Here is a 13,209-nt window from a genome sequence, read left to right on the forward strand (position 1 = left end):
TGGGTATTTTAATCAACGTGTCAAAATATTTTGTGCCTTGTGCATTCAAATCAATTTTCCCAACTCTTTTCAAAGGAGTCGGTTGAATGTATTTACCAGTGTAAACTGACGTATTTTTCCCAAAAAGATTAAGTGCAGGTACCTAAACGTAAATTGGCTGGTATTAGCTCCCTAGCGTCGCGCATAAGTCTCGCAAGCTTGATTGCAGTATCTGATGGAACAATATTTTATTATTATTTTGATCCGCTGTGGATATATTCGACTTCTGTAATACATTTGATATTACAACCAGAGGTTGAAGTATATATTTATCTTTAAGCTTCCGCTGTGCATTATATAATTGTGTGGTTTGACTATATTGTTGCCAACATCGTCACGGTAATCCCCCACCGGGCCCACTGGTGAGACACGTGGAAATCGGGGTGTGACACATACTAATGTTTATTGGTCTCTCATATAATTAATGGTTTTATTTAGGTGATTTATAAGGATAAAAAATGAGAACTAGTAAGTGCTCTTTGATAAACATTAAATTGCATATGGTTAAATGCCCTTAAATATCGTTAAATGAGGCTGTTAATTTAAATATGTAGGGCGAAAAAGCAAACGGATAACTATTAAAAGGAAAGCGAAAGTTAAAAACAATGCAGCAGACCCGATAATATGTTCTGATGATGACGAATGTAAATATTTTGGAGACCTTGATGTGGTGATATGTATTTTAAAGGGTTTATTAGGGATAAAGAGGTTTACTATGCCATGAGCATTATCTAACTGAGTTACGTTATGTGCAGCTGACAAAATGAGGAAGGGAGTCATCAAGAACCTTGATGATGCCAGGGTGACGAATTCGCTCTCTGATGATGACTTTGAATCAAGTGCTGGTAAGAGACTGTAGATTAAAAGTTGTATTGTTGTTATAATATTTTATTTGGTAGACTGTTAAAGTTTATTTTAAACGTCATATATTTGGTTTCGTAGGTGAGAAGATGGACACAAACCAGCAAGTTTCTTCACAGAGATCTGAATACTTCCGCAAATTAGAAGAAAAGTGGCGTAAAGAAGAGTGTATGCGTAGTTAAAATGTTATGCTTCTATAAGTTCTACGACTTACATTTTTTTCCGAATAACCAATTTTATTTTTTTTTTTGTTACTTGTAGCCATCCGTAAACAGGAAGCAACCAAAGACGAAACTGCTGGACAAAACACAAAGAAATTAAACAAAAAAGATATTCAACATGTGAAAAGAAAAGGCAAACGAGCAAAAAGAACGAGTGAATACAAGGTTAAAGCAGTACGTGTTCCATTTATGGATAACTCAGAAGGTATGCAGGCGATTTACAGTAATAAGTTTACAACAATATTAGGATAATTGTTTTGATTTGATGTTGGAGAGAACGAAGCCAATAAACTGATGGCGCTGGGAAAAGGGTATATACACTTATGTATTGGGATATTATCGATACAGTGTATGTCCTTTATCATAGTGAATGTCCTTTATCATATTGTATTTGGGATGACGTTAACCATATCCAGTGTTCTTTTGCTATGAATATTACGGTGACATTGATGTTCGTTGTACATGTTTGGTAAATACTAAAGATGTATGACATTCTGATTTATATGAACGTTATTCTATACACATGGGGGCCAACACAGTTTCATATGTACCTCTAAAATTACGAAAACCAAATACACATGTGTTATTGTAAAAACTATTTACCTACAGGAAAATAGTAGATGCAAATGCACATGCATAACCCGAAACATCGCCTCCTACTCTATTATTAGTTACTGTAAATTGTATGCCATATTGCGACCCAGCTGAGAACACGTGTACATTTGTCGATGAACAAACCCTTTGATTCCACATGGAATCTAATAGTAGATGAAAATGCGACTTCAATTAGCTTCACGCATGCTGCATCATTTGTAAACTCAAAACCTGAATGCCGAAAAAAATACACTGCTGACTTTTTTATTAATTTGTACCTGTTATAAAACCATTTTGACAAGGAATTTTCAAATGCAGCAACTGCTGGGATTACGTACAACACATACAAAAGTGCAGCGCTAAACATTCTAAAACCGCTGGAATATGAATACACATGACCAGCGACCAGTTATACCCTTGAAACCTCTTGGACTATTTGTAAATGTAACGTGTATCACATATCGCGAGTCAATAGAGGCCACGTGAAGATTGTCAATACACAATCATGTATAATGGATAAAACTTAAAAACCCATATACTCCAGTAATATAAGCTATACAGAAAACATATATCAACACCGAAAAAGCATGAAAACGAAATTACGCTAAAAACGAGTTTGAGCTAACATCAACTGTCATGTTTAAAAAACATAGAACAATGAAGGAGAACATGAAAAAAGAATCTGAATGTTGTTATGCTTTACGCAACCTATTCTTCACTACCAAAATCGTCGAAGACGTATTCTTCAGTTTCGGATTCTTCATATACGTCATCTTCTTCATCCGTTGACGAATCGTCCTTAACCGGGTCACCCTTTTTAAGCGGACAATTCCGCTTATCATGACCCCTAACCCGTTTGTTGCAAAAATTGCATTTCCGCCTTGCTTTTTACTCTTCTTAATTGCTTTCTCCCCCAGTCCAATTGTATCATAACAAAGCATAAACTGCACCAACGTATTGTGGGGGCTGGAATTTGCTTTAAACATATGATTAACACTTTCGCATCTAGAGGTGGTCTTCATAAGGCAACACATAGGTATATCATGGAAATAACATGGAATCCACTGTTCCCTAATAGCGTACATTTCATTTATCCATTCATGAGCTTCCAAACCATACCCAGTCATCAGTAAGTTCCATCTCTTTTCAAACCTATGCGTTTCTATGTAAACATTCCACACCAGTCTGTGGACCTTTTTCTTTAACTCTGCATTCTTTTCATCACTGCCCTTTATCTACACATAAGATAAAGAATGAATCGTTATGTTAGTTTCGTATTAAAAAGACCCGCCGTTCTGCATACATAATTGTACATATGTGTATATCAGTACCTGATGGTTTTATAAGACATATAAACGACACCTATGTTACCTAAACGCAATTACATATTTGAAAATCCAGTTAATAAACCTTAGCTGGTATTTTATTGGTGATATGCCACATACATAGTCTATGTACGGACTTATCAAAGACACTTTTCACAGCTTGTTTCATGGCACAATATTGATCGGTTAAAATCATAAGTGGTTGTTTTCCATGGTGAGCTTCAAGAAACTTTTGTAACAGCCACGAGTATGATTCGATGGTTTCATTGTGGATCAATCCAGCCCCGAAAATTGTTCACTTTTTAAGGGCAGCAAATACAAACAATAAACCCCACAATATACAAGTAAACTGACCACACGTTTACAAATACATAGTTGTATGATGTTTTGTTTAGTTTTTTGATGCACAATGAAATTGATTGACATACTGACATAACTACAAAACAAACAAGGATGTATTCTTATAGCAGCAAAACTGCATACAAACTTATATAGACATATGTTTTAAAAATTGTACCTTGATGATCAATGGAAGCTACAAACACATGATCTTCTTCTAGTCGTTTGGAGCCATGAGGACTTAACAAATTGGCTGAAACAACAGGCTGATCGTTCGTGTTCGTGTCTGCCAAAAATTAGAAATCCTTAGTATAACAAAATAAGAATTAAACTGGAAACAAACTTATATACACTGATGTTTAAAAAATAAACCTTGATGATCCATGGAAGCTACATACACATGATCTTCCCCTGGTCGTTCGGGGCTATGAGGAATTAAGGAATTGGCTAGCAAATTGTTCGGGTTCGGGTCTGACATAATTTATAAATCCGTAGTAGATCAAAATAAGAATGAAACGAACTGGCTAATGGTATGAAGAATCAAGATGAGAAAAAGAATCTGGAAAAAAATATGCAGGTGGTTTTTTTTACGTAAGATAATTTGCAATTGAACATGGTGGGTGGTTATTTTTTTCTGATAACTGCACATAATTTAAAAAAAATGAAAATTATAATTAAATCTATATATGTTAAAAGACAATCCTACCCTTAAGTTATAGTTAATAAGATCTATGGCCAGGATTTGTTCGTTTTTGTTTATAAAAAGGAAGGGTTCACAAATGAACCCAATCCTATATATATATATATATATGTGCATACGAAAAGTAACTTAAGACACAAAGGTTTACAAAAAGTCACAACCTTTCAATTATAACATAAGACACAATAATTTACAAAAAAAAAAGGAAACCAAAAATATATAAATCCATTGTATAAAATACAACACACCCTTTCATGTATTAAGCCACCCTTACGCACCCTTTTATATATTAAGACACCATTTCACACACTCTTTCATGTATTAAGACACCATTTCACGCAGTTTCACCCTTTTACAAAATAACACATCCATTCAATTATTTTTTTTTTTGAATAAGTAACTATAATAAGATATAAAAATGCTATATTAATGATCATAAGCTTTAATTTCATGCACACACGTGTATGGTTTAGGGGGAATTGTCGTGATGATCAACTATATGTATTTATTTTCTAAAAGATACACATAATATATGCAATCCAAAAAGCAACGAGTGATTTTTTTAATGTAAGACCATTAATTGTTTTATCGAAATTTCATATAAGTTTTGTGTCTAAATATTCATTCATTCAATATCTACAAATCTCATGAACGGCAATAGTGCTTGCCCCTTATTGGTTTAAATGGGCGACAAATTCAATACTGCCAGGCAGCTGCCTAGCACTTCCCTATTGGCCCAACAAATTTACGATTTTATTCCGTATTAAAATTACGACTTTGCCATCAATATAAAATTATGTTCTTACCCCACTTAAAAATGAATTTGCGTTTTTGCTCCCAGCTAAAAAAATTCGATTTTGCACTCGGTTCAAAATTACGATTTTGCCCCGTTTCAATTTACACTTTTGCCATTAGTTTTTTTCCCTTAAAATTACGATTTTACCATCAGTTCAAATTTATGTTTTTACCCCCCACTTAAAAATAAATTTACGCTTTTGCTTGCAGTTAAAAATTTCAATTTTGCCCTCGGTTCAAAATTACGATTTTGCCCCGTAAATTTATAGCTTTGCCATTAATTTTTTTTTTCTCACAGTCAAGTTACGATTTTGCACTCAACTTATATTTACATTTTCACCATCGTTTTTATTTGTTTTCCTGGTGAAATTACAATTTTTCCCCTGGTGTAAAATTGCAGTCACGCCAGCAGATTCTTGGCACTCTCTCATTGGTCCATTTAATTTACAATTTTATCCCTGAATTAAAATTATGATTTCGCCCTCAGTTAAAAATTACGTTTTCCATTCGTTTTAGTTTTTTTAGCAAAACTATAAAGGCTTTTTTGTTTTAATTGGTTGACTCCATTTTTTTTTTTCGTATCAAGGAGCTGCCTAACACTCGCTCATTAGTCCTGAAAAATTATAGTTTTGCCCTGAGCCCAAAATTACGATCTTATCATCATTTTTGTTTTTTTTTTTCCTATCAAAATTATAGTAGTCTTTTTTTAATTGATTCAGAATTATTAGGCTATCGCCCTGCAACGCGGGCAGGGCATCAACTAGTGTATATACAAATACACATACATTTGAAAATACGAGTCTCTTAAAACATTTTAAGATTTAAAACATTTCAACATAATATCGTCGTTTGATCGCGTAACGACGAAACGTATTGCGGAAGCTTAAATTTTAATTGTGTTCGGTTCTTCATTGAGCTTGATCATCATCCGGCACTTTAAGTTATATCTACATTTCATAAATCATGAAATGAGTTAGTCATACGAAGTTTATAACATGTCTAAACAAATCCGTAAGACAAAACAATAAAAAAAACAATTTTTCGCCAGTTCTGTAGCCTGTCGCGGGCCGGGACATGTTTCATCTCGGCCTTCGCAGGGCGCGACCGGATGGGGTGTTACCCGTCGCAGGGCGCGAGAGCCAATTTTTCACAGATAGTTTCTTGCTGGGAGCTGCATTCTACCAGCATTGCCATTTTTCACATAAATGGTCAAAACCAAAAAGAAATCCCTGAAAGTATTTAAACTTGAAACAAAAAATCCCTAAAAAAAATTTAAACTAAAGGAATATGCATCAATGTTAAAAGTGATTACATTTAGCTTAACTGAATTGCTTATAGTTTTTAATCTAAAGCTTACTTAAATGTTAAATATAAGAAATATATATAAGTTTTATCCAAAATATGAGGAGTGTTATTAAAAACATTGCATTAATCAATCGGTCATAATGATACACAAAAATATGAATTTGTGAGTAAATTGGTGGGTTAATTGTGGGGGTTGGATTATTAAATTTTACGCGTGAGACACGATATGATAGATGTGCTTTTGTTTTGTGCATACAATATCTTGTTGCAAAAAGCAATCCGAGTGAATATTATATGTTTATATGATGTCTCACTCTTCACTATACATTAACATGTTATACTCCAATTGTTTATATGATGTCTCACTCTTCACTCGATAATATTTTAATATAATTTTAGAACTCCACTTCTGAATCCGAAAATTCAGATTATCCAGTCTTCGGATATTTTGGATTTGGTTTCGGATCCAAATTTTTTTAAACACCTCTAATTTTTGCTATAATTGAAAATGACACTAGGATACACCTGTCATTTTTTAGATCATTTTTTTTTATTTCAAAAGATAAATTAAAATCTCTCATGGCTTTCTGTCTTTCACCAAGATATTACATTATCTTAAGGTTTTGTGAATATAGCTACTTAACGATCAAGTCAAGCTAGCCAGCTAGGCTCAGGTCTGACTCGGGCTCGAAGCTAAACACGTTAACTCAGCCTGATTTGATTATTCTTAAAGAATTGGAATTTGAGCTTGAGTTTGGCACGTAAAAAGCTCAAACCAACTCGTTTATTTTTTCAATTTTTAATAAGAGATATTATTGTTTACATATTCTAAACATATTAAATACGAGCCAAAACAAGCGAGGAGGAAACAAGAATAGAATGATAAAACTTGAGCTTTAAAAGATTATGATTAGATTGCTGTTTGAAGGCATGTTTGGCTAAGCTTTTTTGAATCAACTTTTTGAGCTTTAAACTTGAGCTTTAAGGAGATTTTGTGTTTGGCAAACCCAAAAGGACTTTTCAAAATGACTTGTTATATAGGAGAAAAAGTCATTTTTGAGAAGTCAGGGTGTTGTGACTTTTTGAGGAGATTTTAACTTTTCAAAAATCAAATTACCATATTACCCCTGTTTTAACTTATTGACTTATAAAAGAATGCCCATTTTAGTCATTTTACATCAATAAGCTAAGCCAAACACTTTTTAAAAAAAAAACTTATTGACTTATTGGCTTTTCCCACTGCATAAGCTAATCCAAAGACTTTTTTAAAAACTACTTTTCAAAAAGTTATAAGTCAATTAATACTTTTCATAAAAAAGTTATTTTTAAGTTAAATAAGCTTAGCCAAACATGCCCTGAATTTAACTTATTAAATTTAAAAATTTGGGCTTAATTTTATCGAATCAAATGAGCGAGCTTACTTTGAATCCAGCTCGACTCATTTACAAACCGAGCTAACTTGGCTTGACTTATTTACAAATGAGGCCGATTTCAAGCAAGCAACAAACAAAGTTTTCTAACAACCCTATGTGTGTGAACTAAAATTAAATTTCTTCAAGATGAAATCTGTTTATCACGATTTACCGGTTAACCGTGATATAATAGATTCCGAATATGAATATTTAATGGTTTAATCCAATCAATATATTCCAAAATATCAAAGCTTAATATAAGTGAATTAATGATGAGTTCATTAATCAATTATTGTTAATGTTTGGTGAATGAATATTAATCTATTATCTATATTAAAACAAAACACTTTGGTGCCACTTGGCATTATTTTAATCCTCTAATTGCCACCTGGCATTTGCTTAAACCATTACTCTTCTTTTTGAGCGGCAATTTGTTTACAAGAGGCTTCTCAAACACGCATTATTCAAAAACCCTAATTATCATCTTCTTCAATTCTCTGGCGATTTCATACTTCTTCAATTGTCTCAAACACAAAAACTCTAATCCAGGTATCTTTATCATCTTCAACTTGCTTTCAGATCTTGAAGTTTTATTCACGATAAATCCATATGAATTCTGAGTTTCTTCTCACGCTTTGTTCTTCTCCCTCACGCTCTGTTCTTCTTCCACCTATTCAAACCCTAATTCCATAGCGAACTATCACATCTCCTATCTACACTTCACCTTTTCAGTCGATTATAATTTTTTGCGCGATTTGATTAAGATTGCTGCTTCGCGGTGTTCAGGTAAGAGATTTATTGCGATTTGATGAAGATTTCTGCTTCATGGTGTTCTGGTAAGAGATTTATTAATCTGGCTCCATCATTCTTCGTCTTCTCAACCGTCTAATAGGAAGGTCAGTTCCGTCGCTTTTAGGGTTTATATATTTGAGGTTTTCTTTCCGTAGATTTTAGGGGTTTTAGATTTGAGGTTTTCTTTGCATTTTGATTTATTTGGGTTTTTTTGTACATCAGTTAAATCATTGATACTGTTAGAGTTTTTTATACATCAGTTAAATCGTTGATATTTTATCCTATTAAGGAATTGATTTTAGGGTTTTTACGCTAAAATCATCATCGGTGACTGTCCCCGTGCTAATATCTTCTGATTAACATCCGACCAAAGCATGTGTGTATTTTTTGGTACGTATTCCTTTGAGCTGCAACGATTGATTTGATTTCTTTAGCTTGCTCTTATTTTTTTGTTTTTACGATTAGGTTTGCTGGTGTTATTCGTCATTAGTTGCTGCTCAATTGATGTTCTTCTTAATCTCATTGTGCTTGGTATGTTTGGATTTTTTTGCTGTTGTTATTATTTTTTATGTATCTTCTGTTTCTGTTTGTTAAAGCAGGTTTGTTGTTGTTTTGGTGACATAGCGACAATTGTTATGGATTCCATCTCTTTTGATATTTGATATAGATTCCATCTCTTTCTCTTTTTCTGGTGTTTGTCATCGATAATTTTTGTTTTGATATTTTTTTAAACACATTTAGTTTAAAAGTTTGCGTTGTGGATGCTCATGGTTTGTTTGATATTGCTGGATCTCTTTTGAAAACCCTTTTAATCTATTGATTTGCAGGAGGATCTCATGGTTCGTTTCATGGCAACCTTATAGTGATATGCAGGTCTACACTCTAACTTACAATTTGGTTCAGTTTTCACATCTTATTAGTATGTTTCTTTAATAGTAATTTTTTATTGTATCATCTTGCGTTTTGTAGTTTTAACAATTTGTCCTCGACTATCGAGCAACCAGAGCAACAGTATCATTCACAGCCAGTTAAACGTGTTAGATCAAGGAATTCCTCACTAATATGCCCTCTGGGATCGATGTAGCGTATGTTAACTATTTAATTTTAACATGCTTTCATTATATCTATTACTCAACTGTTCATGAATTTAATTTTGCAAGTTTTTGTTTTGTGTAGTGGTGTAGTTTACATTCTTTGTTCAGTTGTTTCTTTCACGAGGTAAGGTTGCAATGATAGATGTTATGTTTAAAAAAGGTAGACGGATTTCATTTATTTATGTTGTTACAGCGTTTGCTTATGTGGAATGTGATAGATATTGGTTCGATGTATTAGATGATTTGGAAAGAAAACCAAGATGATTAGCTAAAGATTAGACTTTCCAACCAACATTTCCAACTTGCAAATTACCCTTTGTGTGATTTTGTTTTTGCAAATTTTTCTGTTGGAATCGCTTTAGAATTTCTCTTGAAAGTGATGGGGATTGTGTCTCTTGGGTTATTCCATCATGATTTGGTAGGGGGAGGGGCTGCAAATTTAGTGGGTTGTGACAACAGTCAGCCATGGTTGTCAAAGAAAAGCATCATCTGTTTGATGACTTGCCAGAGTGATAGAAATGTTGGTAGGAACGATGGGGTGTCATCAATTTTGAACAAATCAGTGGCTTTGGTCAATTTGGATCCTGGAACCGCTCTTTTGGATACCAAAAACTTGGTTTTAATGCACATTGCACAACCCGAATGTGAACTTCTGTTTCATTTCTACCGGTTGTATGCCAACTTCTGTTTCGTTTCTACCAGTTTACATTTGGTTTAAAGCATACTCTATGTGTAATTTTCAATTGTATTTTTAGTTATATGAAATTTGTCTCCTTTTTAATAACATTTAGGGTTTTTAGTTTGTTTTGTTGTCGTGTCTAATGTGAAATTGGGGACCAACAGAATGTGAAGGATTCATCACACAATGAGTTTACTGGTGATAGTGTGGTTGAGGTTGTTGTTGCATCTGTGAAAGAAACCACATCAACAATGTGAATATCATCATTTTGGCCACACCAGGTATCTCTCTCTCTCTCTACACACACATATAATACTATTCAATGAATGGAGCTGAACCAAGAATATTAAAATTAAGATCATAGATTGTTCAGCTCTCACTTTCTGTTTCGAATGTAGGATGTAAATATAAATATAAACACACACACACCATGTGCAATTCATCGCATCTTTTCTTGCATCACCAGTCGCCGCTGTGAAATCTGATATGGTGTCATCTTCTGACATTAAAGATATAGTTCACTTATATTCTAGAAATGTTCCACAGGTTATGTTGATGTTAAATCTCCTCCTATACTTGGGGTGGTGAGTTCAGAATACCATGATAATGAGGAGAAAACGAAGAAGGATTTTTCAAGGATGGAACCTGTGAATATGAGTCTCTCGACGCTGTAAGTAGTATGGTAGATTTTATCCCCTATAGTAGCTTGATTTGATGGGTTAGCCATTTTGGGGTAAAAAAATAGTGTTGGTTGGTTCATAAAATGGTAATCATGTGGATTGTGTGCTATTCATGCCTTTGATGTTAAAAAGAATCATTTTAGGCTTGCATCTTGAGTAGTAGTATGGCCAGTTTTTAATTTTCAACACAAGCAATTGGAATTCTTATGTTTGACTGTTTTCTTGATTATTTGATCTTCGGAACTTTGTGGGTAGTTTGTGTATTTAGTGCATAATCTATAATTATATTCCTATATTCCGGCTTCGAACTGTCGATCCCGCCGCAACGTGCGGGTTACCCACTATTCTGTTTTAATGTTGTTAAACGAAAATTCTGATTGTTTAAAATCATTTTAATTTATTCATAAATAGCTGAAGGATGACAAAATGTAGTATGTTTCTCTATATTATATAACTGAAAAATACGATACTAACAGTTGAATTTTTGATTCATGAACCATCTTCAAAACTACCCTGAATTTCGACTAAATCCAGAAGAAGCTGATGGAGAAGGGTGTCAAGAGGAGGTTCACGTGGTTTTTACACGAATGGGCAGGAAATAGAGACGGGCTAAATGCCCGTGAAGCCGATGGTACACTAAAGCCACTAAAGGAATATAATGGTCCTTTGGAGGACAATGGTCACCAGATTGCTCCGGATATCGACCTCCCTGAAGGTTTCATGAGTAATGAAACTATAGATTTCTGGGATGCAATTTATGAAGTAAGCGGGAAACCTTTCTGTGATTCAGAGGAGTTAGCTTTAGGTAGTCTTAACAAGAGTAAGTATATGTTAGTGCCAAGTAACTGGGCAGTGGATGAGTGTCCCATAGAGTCTGTAGGTGCAGGCATGCATGTTTACAAGGTTCCTACCCCTACAATGGATGCGGTCTACGCTCTAGCTAAAGAACAAGCAAAGGATCTCAAGTTTTCAGATGATGATCAGATCAAATGGGCTCTTCTAAGGTTAGAGGCGTTTAAATCGGGATGGTTTTCGCCCCAGAAATATACCATGTTATACCATGTTCAAACCAGCACCAAATGGTAGTGTGAAGATCATGCTTGATGATGCGGAAAAGATTAGTGATCTGATTAAACAACGCTCACGCGTTATGTTTTTTCCTACCATTCATGACTGAGTATCATTTCAGAGCATTTGGAGCTTTGTATAACCAGACTACTTCGGCTGATTAGTTGACTAAAGCCCAAGATCTTGCGGCTGCAGCATCGTTATCAGAATGTCTCACATACATGGATCACAATGTTCTCCATGGAAAGTTTTAGCTTGGATAGGTGTCAAGAGACCTATGCAATTCCTACACAACACCATTGCCATAACAAGAGTACCAAACCCATTCCGGATTAGAGCATTTTCAGCACCAGTTGGTCAGGCGGTTATCTCAACTTCGATTGAAGTAATCAATTCGATCAAAGCTGCAGGCTGGTGGGATAATATCAAACAGAAAGTCTACTGCCACACCACCACCTGCAACCATAGGAGCCCGTCTTCGCTTCGCTGGTTTCCGTTTAAGGTATGCTTCGGGATTTTTTAATATATATTTGATAAATAGATTGTATGATTTTTAAAAGGAACCCAAAATTTTTATCTACAACTTATATTCAAAATGCTTTGATCAACATTCTTTATATGATTTTTTTTACTGTTAGGATTCCGACAGATGATCTCCGGTCGACGATGGTGAAAGCACCTCTTTTTCAGTAAAAGAGTTTGAGGCTCTCCATTGCAGGTTCTTGAACAAAGTTAGATTCTCCTCTCTTGCTCCATCAGGTTTTTGACATTCATTCTCTCAATTTTGTTATAGGTTGTGGAGGTTATTGGTGTTTTTAGGGTTCTTATGTGTGTATTTAATTCAGGCATATGTCTCAGATTCTTGAAATAGTATATATTTAACAAACTTCGTTTCTCTTTAGGGTTCAAATATCTTTTTTTTTAATCTTCATTGCTGAGTTGTGTAAACAAATTCTTCTAATGTTTAGGGAGTACATTGTGAGAGGAGGTAGAGATTTGTTTCACTTTGTTGCCTGATGCATTTAAATGCTTTAAGTAGGTTTGTGATTACCCGACCTGAAAATTTTAACGTTTGGTTACGAGAAATTTGGCCACCGAAAAAGGTGAACCCATAGGAAAAAAATCATGGATCCGCCACAGGCTACATTTGTCACTTGTGAAATGAGCATCTATTGTTTTGTAAATAGACTACGGTATTAGAGGGCATTGTTTGAGTATTGACTTTAATTTCTCTATGACTATAATTTAAACATGTAGTATTTATTTCTTTGTAATTTAACTTTATCATAGCTTGGGTGAGGTTCT

At 34.2% G+C, this 13,209-nt stretch overlaps 2 protein-coding genes and 1 long non-coding RNA gene across 3 annotated transcripts; all 3 read left to right on the forward strand.

Moving 5' to 3' along the window:
* The first annotated feature begins 389 nt into the window (after positions 1–389).
* LOC118484800 lies at positions 390–1,512 on the forward strand. The gene is made up of 3 exons (XM_035980807.1): positions 390–884; positions 982–1,068; positions 1,162–1,512. The coding sequence occupies exons 1-3, from the start codon at positions 803–805 to the stop codon at positions 1,371–1,373; spliced, it is 381 nt and encodes a 126-aa protein (XP_035836700.1). The 5' UTR covers positions 390–802; the 3' UTR covers positions 1,374–1,512.
* A 7,502-nt stretch (positions 1,513–9,014) lies between these two features.
* LOC110894208 lies at positions 9,015–11,644 on the forward strand. The gene is made up of 4 exons (XR_002566167.2): positions 9,015–9,256; positions 9,353–9,468; positions 10,321–10,437; positions 10,703–11,644. It is a non-coding gene; the product is annotated as an uncharacterized LOC110894208 (long non-coding RNA).
* Positions 11,645–11,667: 23 nt separating this feature from the next.
* Positions 11,668–12,808, forward strand: LOC118484801. Its single transcript, XM_035980808.1, has 2 exons — positions 11,668–12,406; positions 12,543–12,808. Exons 1-2 carry the CDS (start codon positions 12,113–12,115, stop codon positions 12,555–12,557), a joined length of 309 nt encoding a protein of 102 aa, XP_035836701.1. The 5' UTR covers positions 11,668–12,112; the 3' UTR covers positions 12,558–12,808.
* The last annotated feature ends 401 nt before the right edge of the window (positions 12,809–13,209 follow it).

The sequence above is a fragment of the Helianthus annuus genome, chromosome 12, assembly GCF_002127325.2.
Source record: "Helianthus annuus cultivar XRQ/B chromosome 12, HanXRQr2.0-SUNRISE, whole genome shotgun sequence".
NCBI lineage: Eukaryota > Viridiplantae > Streptophyta > Magnoliopsida > Asterales > Asteraceae > Helianthus > Helianthus annuus.

Bases quoted from the DNA above. Each gene is read 5' to 3' on its own strand.
- LOC118484801 (XM_035980808.1), top strand. From the start codon at position 12,113: ATGTCTCACATACATGGATCACAATGTTCTCCATGGAAAGTTTTAGCT.
- LOC118484800 (XM_035980807.1), top strand. From the start codon at position 803: ATGAGGAAGGGAGTCATCAAGAACCTTGATGATGCCAGGGTGACGAAT. The intron at 885-981 runs GTAAGAGACTGT...TTGGTTTCGTAG, and splicing joins TGACTTTGAATCAAGTGCTG to GTGAGAAGATGGACACAAAC. The intron at 1,069-1,161 runs GTATGCGTAGTT...TGTTACTTGTAG, and splicing joins AAAGTGGCGTAAAGAAGAGT to CCATCCGTAAACAGGAAGCA.